The sequence below is a fragment of the Alligator sinensis genome, unplaced genomic scaffold, assembly GCF_000455745.1.
Source record: "Alligator sinensis unplaced genomic scaffold, ASM45574v1 scaffold511_1, whole genome shotgun sequence".
NCBI lineage: Eukaryota > Metazoa > Chordata > Crocodylia > Alligatoridae > Alligator > Alligator sinensis.
In genome coordinates, this window is record NW_005842114.1 from 652,827 (window position 1) to 663,374 (window position 10,548).

The following is a 10,548-nucleotide window of genomic DNA, read 5'->3' on the forward strand; positions in this document are numbered from 1 at the left end:
GTGGGCCCAGGGCCCTGGATCCATAGCCCCGTCCCCAGCAGGAGGCAATGGCTGCTGCAACTGAGTGGAGCCTGGCTCCCCCCCACAGCTGCTGCCTGCTGCCTTCCTGTTGCGGGCTTGGGCAGGGGCGGCTCCCCACTGCTGTGTGCACTCCAGGGGGGGGCCGAGGGGACCTGTGCCCCACAGATCTGTGCACAGGGTATGGGTGGGTGTGGGCTGCCCGCTGCAGGCTCCCACCCTGCTGCCCTCCCCTGGGGCCTCTGCAGCCCAGCAGGTGTGATCCAGCACTGCCCATGCAGGGATCTTCTTGCTGCTGCAACCTCTACTCTGCCCTGGTGATGTGTCTCCTCTGTGCATGGCACCAGCAGGGGCAGCAGTGTGGGGTTGTGCCCCTCACTGTTGCTGCGCATGCAGGAGACACCTCACTGGGGCAGCACAGAGTTCTCAGTGGCAAGGAGATCCCTGCACGGCCTCATTCTGCTGTGCAACACCAGGTCGCACCTGCTGGGCTGTGTAGGCCCCGGGAGAGGGCAGCAGGGCAGGACTCCAAGACCACAGTAGGCAACCTGCCCCTGCCTCCACTCTACATACAGATATGGGGGCACTGGTCCCCTCTGACTCCCCAGGAGTGTATGCAGTGATGGGGAGTCGGCCCCTGCCTCCCAGATGAGCTGCCCGGGGCCCCATCCTGCTCCCTGCAGGGGCCCTGAGGCCACGTATTGCAGCCCCAGGCCCCAAGCTCCACACACTGCCTGGCTAGGCAGCAGCCCCATCCCTAGCTGTGCCCAACTCCCTCCCTCCCTCCAAGGTCCTCAATCTGCCCTGCAACGCTTACCTGCGGGAGCTATTCTCCAGGCTGCCTGGTGGCCATGTGCATGTACATACACATGGCGTCCCCTGCCTGATCACAGTGATCACCCTCCTCTTACTCCTCACAGCCCTTTGCAGGCTGGAACTCTGCCAGCATGCAGTAAGTGTGCACAGGGAAGAGCTAGACAGCCATGTGCAGGACTGCTAAGCATGGAAGGCCAAATAGGGCCTTAGACCATGTTGAGGCCCTAAAATCAGATGTCAGAGACTTAGTGCTTAGTTTGTCCTTGAGAAGATGAACTCCTGTGCAATGAGGTAGCTGCTTCTACACCAACATGTCTGCACTAACTGAGGAAGGAAACCTAGGAATTTGGTTTAAGCTGAGTGGGCCTTCAGCAGTTGCTTCTCAGCAAGGCCCATAAGATATTAGCAGGGGTTTAATGCTAAACAGGCTGCCAACAGCAAGGATCCTCCTCCCCCAGAAGCTCCATACTACCACCCATCACTGATACCATCTCATACCATCACTGTAGTATCAGACTGCAGAAAGTAGTCCAAGCCTCATTCTGTAGTATGAGAAAGGAAGGAGTCCAGCCCTCTTCCCCATAATCCAGCTTGTCACCTCTTCTGAGGGGAAGCTCTGATGCCTCTTCCCATGGGCATCTTCCTAGCCAAGAAGAAGCATTTGCGGTTGACCTACCTACTGGCTTCTCTACTTTTCACAGGAGTTATCCTTCCTCTGCAGGCCTCTCTGAGAACAAAGCATATTTCCTCATCACACATCCATGTCTTAGGGTTTGGAAAGCCTTTATAGACCTTGTTATTGCTAACCTACATATTGCCATGGTCATTATCCAGGTAGGTTATCAGAGAAAGTAAGGACCTCCTGCAGTGTCCCAATCACCAGGATGCTAGGAATTTGGCTCCTGTGGGATGCTGATCATCCGACAGATTATTTTGGGAAGCCCATTCATTAATGTTAAGGCAAGGGAAAAATCTTGGTAACATGTGAAGCAAACTCACTAGGAGGGGGAAAGGAGGCACATAACTCTACATGGTTATCCCAGCTTATTTGGTTACCAAGCAGAGAAGCCAATCCCAACTTGGACCTCTTTGGTCAAAGGATAAAATGCTGTCTGAATAACATCTCACATCCCTTTAATCTCAGCTGCTGAGAGTTCATAAATAAAACAGGCTACAGAAGTGCTGGCTAAGGCTCCTCACTGACTCAAAAGCTCACAACTTCCTCTGGTCCCATTGATGTTATCTTGTCCCCAGAGGATGTGGAACTGAAAGTGCTAATTGACTGGCACTTGTGTGTCACCAAAACCAAAGAAACAGAAACATTGGTCTATTACTCTGGACACTTGTATCCAATATTCAGTGCTCGTTCTGCAGCTTAATAGCTTCTGATGCCTCTCCTTGGCGTACGGTTTCGTTGGTGTCAGTGCATTCCTGTCCTGGCTCTCCCTCCCTACCTACTGGCCTACACAAGTCCTTCTAGCATATAGTGTAAATGGAGAAAGAAAATATGCTCCTCCCTCTCTCCATCCTTACAGACTGGTTGTACACCTCCCTACTCCTTTTGAAGAGCTAATTATACCATCCTATATCTCCAAGTCTCAGCAAAGACCTAGTCTAACTCCCACTTTTGACAGTAGGAAGACTCCCTCTGACTTTGATGAGCACCTGGGGATTGCGAGTCACACAGAAAGCTCCAGAAGTCCAGAGTACCAGAAATGCAGATATGGTGCTGTAGCTCATCTAAAGTGGGGTGGATAAAAATCAACGATTTAAATAAAAAAATGGATTTTTTTATTTAAATCAGATTTTTTTATTGAATCATACTTTTTTATTCTTTTTGTTAAGATGCTTTAAAAAATTAACATACATGGTTTTAATATAAGATATGTTAAAACTTTAAAATATCATCATGGAATAGGGATTATAACTTCTAATTATATACTACTTGAGACAATATATTCATGTAACCTTTTTAGAAATTTTATAAATAGGTCACAACAGGCCATGGAGTATATTAGGGGCCCAATCTTATGGGATTCCCAGAGGCTCCTCTATAGATTAGTAAAGATTAAAGAAAACCACTCTACCCAATGGGACTCAGTGTGCAGACTAGATGATCCCATTAAGCATTTCTGTGGTGCTTAGTTTTAGTTCTCAAACCGTGGATTTGTGTCTCCAGAGAACATAGGCAGACAAGGTTCTTTGGGTAGATGTGATATATTTTATTAGACCAACTAAACAGTTGGAAAAATTGTTCTTTGTGAGCTTTCAGGCACAAAAAATCAAATCCACCCTGATCTAAAGGCTCTGGATCTCAGAACAGGACTAGAAACCTCATGAGCAGGGATCTGGGTTTTTCATTTCCCACAGGAAAATGGAGCAAAAAGTGGATATTTTCCTTTACCGAAGGAAAATGCGGATTTCTCATTCTACTGAAGAAATGAGTTTTGGGATGAGCTCTCTGCAGGCTGGCAGAGTTCCAGCCTGCAAGGGGCTGGGGCAAGCGGGAGGAGAGCAGTCAGGCAGGGGGCACCAGGTGTATGTATATACACATGGCTGCCAGGCAGCCTGGAGAGCAGCTCCTGCAGGTAAGTGTGGAGAGGGGGGGAGGCCCACATAGGGAGGGAGTGAGTGAGTTGGGCAGGGCTGGGGCTGTTGCCCAGCTGGAGGTGTTTGAGGCTTGGGGCCTGGGGCCTGAATAAGCAGCTATAGGGCCCCGGCAGGGAATGGGACAGGGTCTTGGGTGTCTCGTCTGGAGTTGCAAGGGGTGAGGCCAGCTCCCCACTGCTGTGCGCAGTCCCAGAGGGCAGGGGGACCCATGCCCCCCAGAACTATGTGTGGGGTGGTGGTACAGGTAGGTTGCCTACTGCGGGCTTGGGCTCCCGCCCTGCTGCCCTCCCCTGGGGCCTCTGCAGCCCAGTAGGTGTGCCCCAGTGCTGCAGGGCGCAGCGGGCCCGCGCAAAGAAGCTGCTCACTGTTGTGAGCTCTGCGCTGCTCTGGCAACATGTCCCGTGCTGCCCTGCATGCATGGCAGCAGGTGGGGTGGTGGTGCAGGGTTGTGCCCTTTAACGTTGTCGCGTGGGCAGGGGATGTGTTGCCAGGGCAGCATGGAGTTTGCAGCGGTAATGAGTTTCCTCATGTGGCTCTGCTGTTCCCTGCAGCTCTCATTGGGCTGTGGAGGCCCTGGGGGCAGCAGGTTGGGAGCCCGAGCCCAAGCCCGCAGCCTGCACCCACCCCCACCTGGCAAACAGATCTGTGGGGCACAGATCCCCCTGGGAGTACATGCAGCAGCAGGGAGGCAGCCCACCCCTCCCGAGCCCACAGCTTGCAGGCGGCAGCCAGCGGGGTGGGGTGGGGAGGGAGCCGGGGTATGATCTGCTGCTACAGCCGCCTCCTCCTGTGGGGGTGAGGGGCTGTGGCCCTGGGTCCCTGGCCCTGTAGCCCTGACAGCTGAGAGACTGGGGGGCAGGGGGCTGTGGGTGTGGGGCAAGGGGCACCACCAGGGATGTGGGGGGCTGTGGGGAGGAGTGAAGGGCACAAGCAGGGCCAGGGGAGGATTGTGGGGGGGAGTGAGATTTTGGGGTTTTTATCAGAGAATTCGCAATTTTTTATTAGGGAAACGAGGCTCCCTGTTCATGAGACCCTGCTTCTAGCTGAGCCTTGGGACCCTTGTGGTCAGGTTGTGAATGGATGCAAGCCTGCCTCCCTGTGTACAGGCCTGGCAGAGCAGAGGGTGCCAGACAACAGAGGGCCAAGATGTGGAGTAAAAGCATTTGCTGCCCTTTTCAGGGCTCCAATCAGGTTAGGCTAGGACTGTAGCTCTTTTATCACTAAGAGGATGATTGGCTTGGGCTCTGAATTTGTTCTCTAGACTCTCTCTTGAGCCCAGATGCCAGCTGCGCACATTCTGGACCCGTGGGGAAGTCCAGCTGTATGTCTGTATGTCTGGGCTGGTGCTTTGCTGCTCAGGTCCATCTCCAGTTCTCACTGCTGCTCTTGAAAAGCATGCTGTGCTCCTGTCATTGCAGCCTCTGTCTCAGCTCTCGGAGCACAGAGGTCCCTTGGGAAGCAGGGAGATGTCATTTCAGTCAGTGCACCACTTCCTAGCTACTGGAGAGAGGCCTGTCAGGGGAGGGCACTTATTGCTCCTGAGGAGTAATGAGACAGAAGAGCAGACTGCAGTGGATCTATTTGGTTTCCCCACATGTCCTTGGTAAAGGACATTCCCAGCTGCTCTTTGGCTCTCAGCACAGGGCTTCCCCTTCCTCAGCTCCCACTAGGCTTCATGTCCCCATGATCTTCCATGGCCAAAGACGGCCGGACAGGGGCTTTCATCAGTGCCACTCCATTATTTAGCCACTTGTGTGTACAGCCAAAGGGAATTAGCCCCATTGCCCCACTCAGGCCCCAGAGGGAGCTGGGAGGCTGTGTGTGCAGGGTTTGGGGCAGCTCTTTTCCCTGGATTGGCTTTGTAGAGGTTCATCACACAGTGCCGGATTTAGGTTTAAGCTACTTAAATTTAGGTCGGGCCTCACAATATGAGGGGCAGCTGAATAAGAAACAAAACCTGGACATTTTCATTCTAATATGACAAAAATATACATATATGTGGCTGCACGGTTATTATTCACATGGAGTTCATAAATTTGTGCAGAAATAACAATAATGCATTTTAAAATTTCATTAAAATCCATTTTCATGGATTATTTTTAACGTATAGGACTTCTTAAGATGGACATAGTTTAGGGCCTCAGCATGTCATAATCCGGCACTGTCAGCATATGGAACTGGGGATTTAAACTCCAGGAGCTTAAAGGCAAACCTAGCCCAAACTACCAGGATTTGCCTGGCTTCAGGTGAGAAACTCACACAGCCACTGAAGCTCAAACACTCATGCCTGAAACCATGTGGAAAGCTCAGGGCCTTGCCACACTCAGAAGCTTTACTGTTTACCTTGCAGACCTCCTGGCTGGTGGGGGGTAGCCAATGGCCATGGTGATTCTGAGGCCTAGCAGCAGGTGTCTGCTCAGTTTTGAAGGAAAATGGCAACATGGAGGTCTTCTTTAAGAGCATCCTGCTGGGACTGTCCTGGCTGGTGTGCAGGAAGGGGTGGCTGGGCACATTTTACTCCTAAAAATAAGGTTCCCTTATGGAGTGGTTACATTGTGTAGATTAGCCTCAGTCTAAGAAACCATGTCCGCAGCTGCTGTAACTATCTGGCCATGGCTATACAGCTTCCCTCCAGCCCCTGGCTCTGCTGCTGACATCAGCTTTGCCTACTTGCTCCCACCTGGCTACACCTGGCAGGCTCAGGATTTGCTCTAGACAGCTCAATGTGGGCCTCAGCACCCTTCCCCCTCCTCAGCATCACTCTTGGCTCTCTTAGGACAATGAACTATAAGACACATACTCAGGGCTGTTCTGAACTGTTTCCACTAGGTAAATGTTGGTTTCTGGTACAGCCAGAGTGGGAGGGACTTATTTTGTTGAAGATGAACCCAGGGTCAGGAGGGAAGCCAGGTAGATGTGTCTTCTTTCTACTTCAGTGGAACTGCATTGACTTCCAGCAGCCAAGAGGTGCAAAGGATGGTGCTGGGCTGGCTGGCTGCTTGTGGTCCTCATGACACAGTTGTGCTCACAGTCTGGGGCAAGATCCACATGAAATTGAAGCTCATTGTTTACAGCATAATGAAACAATCCATTCCCAGGCACAGCTTCCAGCAAAGTCATAGTGGCTGAGGAAGGGCCTCAGGCATCTGGCCAGCTAACTTCAAGAGGCCTCCTGGCTGGGAGCCTCAGTGCATTGTAGTGATCTCTGTAGTTTGTTCAGTCTCACTCGCACTTTGGTTTTCACCAGGTTGTGCGTGTAGAGCTGGTGAGAGTATTTTTGTGGCTGATTAGTTAAGCTCGTAACACTTTAACAAAGGGAATGCAAAGAAAAACAGTGATGATAACATTTGCTAATGAAAGTCCTGATCCAATAGGTCCCTCAGTAATTTAATTTGTTGAAAATGGAAAGCGAGGCATTATGAGTTGAGAGCTTTTCAATAATTCATCACTCTCTAAATGCTGTGAACCTGCTGCCTGCAGCCAGAAGAGTCATTGACAACTCTGTGTTAAAAATGCACTTGTACGATTTACATGCACAGCCCACATGACTACACCCCCAAGCCTGGCCACTTATTTTTATTCCTCGGTCTAGGTATGCAGCTGGTTTTGTGCTGCCTGCTGAAAAATCTCAAGCGTGTCTAAATGTGCTTATGTAATGACCAAGCAGTATACACTACAAGGGGACTTAAACTGTGACCTCCACTGCTAAAAATACAGGCCCCTCCCACATGAGCTGAAAGAAAAAGTCTGTTTAGCTAGTAGTATTAATAGACTCTTACCCAATTATGTGGGCTAACCACATAAGGTAGACACAGCACATGTTGAAACACTTGTTAATACAGTTGCTCCCAACTGGATACACAATTGTGAGTTTGGAGTTGCGACTCAGACACTTTTTTGGGAACATTTGACCTTAGTAGAAGGTGCGTCATTGTCATCATCATCACTAGCAGCAACAACAATACAACTAGGAGCCCCAATCACAGGCCAGGAGCTCACTGTGTTAAGTGTGTAATGACCACAGAGCATCACATTGATTCAATTGTGAGGAGAGGTATATCCTAATGATCTGAGCCTTGACCTCAGACATCTGTCTAAAACCACAACTTTGCTTTGAAGGGTCCTAACTAGAGGTGCACCAATATATCAGTCCATATCGGATCAGCACCAATAAAAGGAAAATTGACATTATTAGCAATTGGCTTTATTTGGCTGGTGTAACCAATAATGTCATCAATAAATGCCGCATGCATGCAGCCAGGAATGCAGTCTGGCAGCTTGGAGAGCAGCATCCAGCCAGTAAGTCAGTTGGGGGAAAGGGGTGTGGGGGAGAGAAGGGGTGTGAGGGGTCAAATTGAGGCCCCCATGGTGAGAGAGAGAATGGGGCTGGGGCCGGTGATGGGGGACACAGCTCCCTGCCACTGCATGGTCCCCCGAGGAAGGCATGGGGGATATGTGCCCACTGGATTTGTGCATGGGGTGGACACAGGCTGCCTACTGTGGGCTTGGGGCCAGGGATTTTGCTGACCTCTTCCAGGTGTGGGGGGCTGGGCTGGGGCTGTGCTCAGGGAGGATGGGGGTGGGGCGGGGGGGTGGCAGCAGTGCTGGCTACAGCCACCCCAAAATTCCATGTAGCCATTCTGTAGCTACTGCCAGCCACTGCCACCCACCCCACTCTGCCCCACCGCCACCCACACTTAGTGCAACCCCAGCCTAGCTCCCCCATTGGGAAGAGGCCAGCACAGCCCCTGGCCCTAAGCCCACAGTGGGCAGCCCACCTTTGTCCCATGCACAAATTCGGGGGACACATACTCCCCATGCCTCCCCTGGGGGACCACTTAGCAGTGGGGTGCCGCCCCATCCCCATTCCCCAGACCAGCCACCTGTGTCTCTGTCCTGTGCCCTGCCCTTCCCCATCCCGGCTGGGCAATGCCTGCCCCTGTCCCATTACCTCCCTCACCACGGAGGCCTCTATCTACCCCGCCCCCCCACCCTTCCCTCCCCCATGCCCCTTCCCTCTCAGAGACTTACCAGCCAGATGCTTCTCTCCAAGCTTCCAGGCTGCATATCCGCAATCATGCCTTTATTGGCCAACATGGCTGGTTAATAATCAGCTGTTGGTATCAGCCAAAAAAATCTTTATCGTTGCACCCCTAGTTTTAACTGTAGTGGGTCTTTGCCTGAAAAGAAAATTGGGCAAGGGCACTTGGGGTCAGCCACTGAGTCCAGGGAGGCCCCTTTCTGTGGCAGCCCATGTGGGTTTGCATAGGCACACCAAGCTGCTCCCACACATTGTAAATGAGATTCATTGAAAATCTGACACTGATTTCACCCACAGTTGCTGTTTATTTCCTGCTTAAAAATATAAACCCCCCACTGGTAACTGACTGCTGTGGAAATGATTGTGATGCTCTAAGTGGGGGTCAGGATAATTTGGAGTGATGGATGAAGTAACAAGAACAGATCAACTTTCAGGTAAGACCCGAATATTCCCTCCTTCCAAGCAGTGCCTGTCACCTGGCTGTGAGAGTCCCACCCCAGTAAAGCAGTACATGGCACATGTACATGAAACAAGAAGCAAACCCCTGCTTTGCACCCACCTGCAGGTAATGATAGGCTAAGTCTTGATGGCAGGACTTGGACTTCAACAGGGCTTTGTCAATGGTGGCGGATGCCTTTTGGCACACTTCCCGGGCATGGCTAAGAGTGAGTGTGGACCAGGAGCCCCTTTTGATGTAGTTGGACTCATTGTTGATGGGGATGCTGGTGCAGGGGGTGACCTTCAGGTCGTTATTGCTCTTGGAGGATTTCAGCATGTGCTCACTGATGGTGTTATAAGCGTGCATGAAGTACCTAGGCTGGCTGTGGTCTGGCTGCCTACCCAAAGTCATGAGGCCCATGGGGTTGCGGTAATTGCAGGTGTCACTGTCTAGGTTGTCGTCTGAGCTCCACCAGCCTGATATGTTAGATCTGGTCCTGCGTTTTGTCTCAGTGGTCTTTGCCCGGTCTTTGCTCTTGCTCCTCCGATTCTGCTTTGGGTCATCGGTGCCCTTCTTACCATTCACACTACCTTTGGCATTGCCCTCTAGGGACTGGGACTTGGCAAAGAGCTTCTGGACTGAGTGGACCAGGTGCCGTATGCGTCCAGGGCTCTCACTCCGGTGTTTGGAATCGCTCCTTTGGAACTGGAGGGTGCTGAAACCGTCTCTGTGGATGGGCAGCTGCTTCTCAAACTGGTCCAGGAGGTTTGCAGGGAGGCGGTTGATTTTGGTGGCTTGGGCATGGCTTGGGAAGGGGTTCTCATCTGGAACCTCAAAGTGCGAGTTATAATGGATCCGGGGGAAAGTGCTGCTGTTGGAAATCTGGTTGTTGAGTGGGAGGAGGCAGTCGCCATGGAGGGAATTTGGGGCTGGAAACCGGGGGTCCATGGTATAGGAGTCAGTGGGGCTGAGGAGATATGGGTTCCTGTCCTGGGTGGCATAGAGAGAGTCTTGAGGGGAGTCCAGGTTATCAGAGAGGTGGCGGCTTCTGTTATCTCCTAGCCCCTTCATGGTCCTGGTGGCTCTAGAGCATTGCTTCAGGAGCGGCACAAAAAGGCCTTCTCATGCGTTCTGTATCTGATCTCCTTCCTGTTGGAGTCTGTCCTGCTGCCAAAGAGACAAGAACAGGGGTCAAATCATTGAGAGGGATGATTTACCCACAGATCTTTCTGTCCAGCTAAACACTTCCACCTCACTAGGGCATCAGAGTGAGCACCTGATGAGCTCTAAAAACAAAGATAATGAAGGTTATTTCAGAGCTGAGAGAGTCAGGAAAGGAGAAGGAAGAGGAAAGCAGAAGAAAGGGATGGGAGGCAGAACACGAGTGAGAGAAAGGAATAGGAAAGGACAGAACACAGGACTATGGAAAGCACCTCAGGGAGAGGTACTAGGATAACAGGATACAGGGAGGAGTACTGTTTGCTCACCAGAATCCAAATACTTGTAGACCTCAAAGCCTGAACACAAATTGTTTAAAATAAGGATACTGCTATTTTTTGGCATCTGTGCATGCTTATTTAATAATGCTTAGTCCCAAACCAGCATAATGAGGGCTAGCAGGAAT

At 51.3% G+C, this 10,548-nt stretch overlaps 1 protein-coding gene across 5 annotated transcripts in view; it reads right to left on the minus strand.

Annotated features, from left to right (window-relative positions):
* The window catches only part of LOC106721812 (disks large-associated protein 4-like), a 244,452-nt gene that overhangs the window by 61,883 nt on the left and 172,021 nt on the right, over positions 1–10,548 (minus strand). For 4 of the 5 annotated variants that reach the window (XM_025205382.1, XM_025205380.1, XM_025205383.1 and 1 more), the window contains one exon: positions 9,045–10,088. In XM_025205382.1, coding sequence (XP_025061167.1) covers positions 9,045–9,995 — 951 coding nt within the window. In that variant the 5' untranslated portion in view covers positions 9,996–10,088. Of the gene's footprint in view, positions 1–9,044; positions 10,092–10,548 lie in introns of all 5 variants that reach the window. The other variant, XM_025205381.1, reaches the window with a different exon arrangement.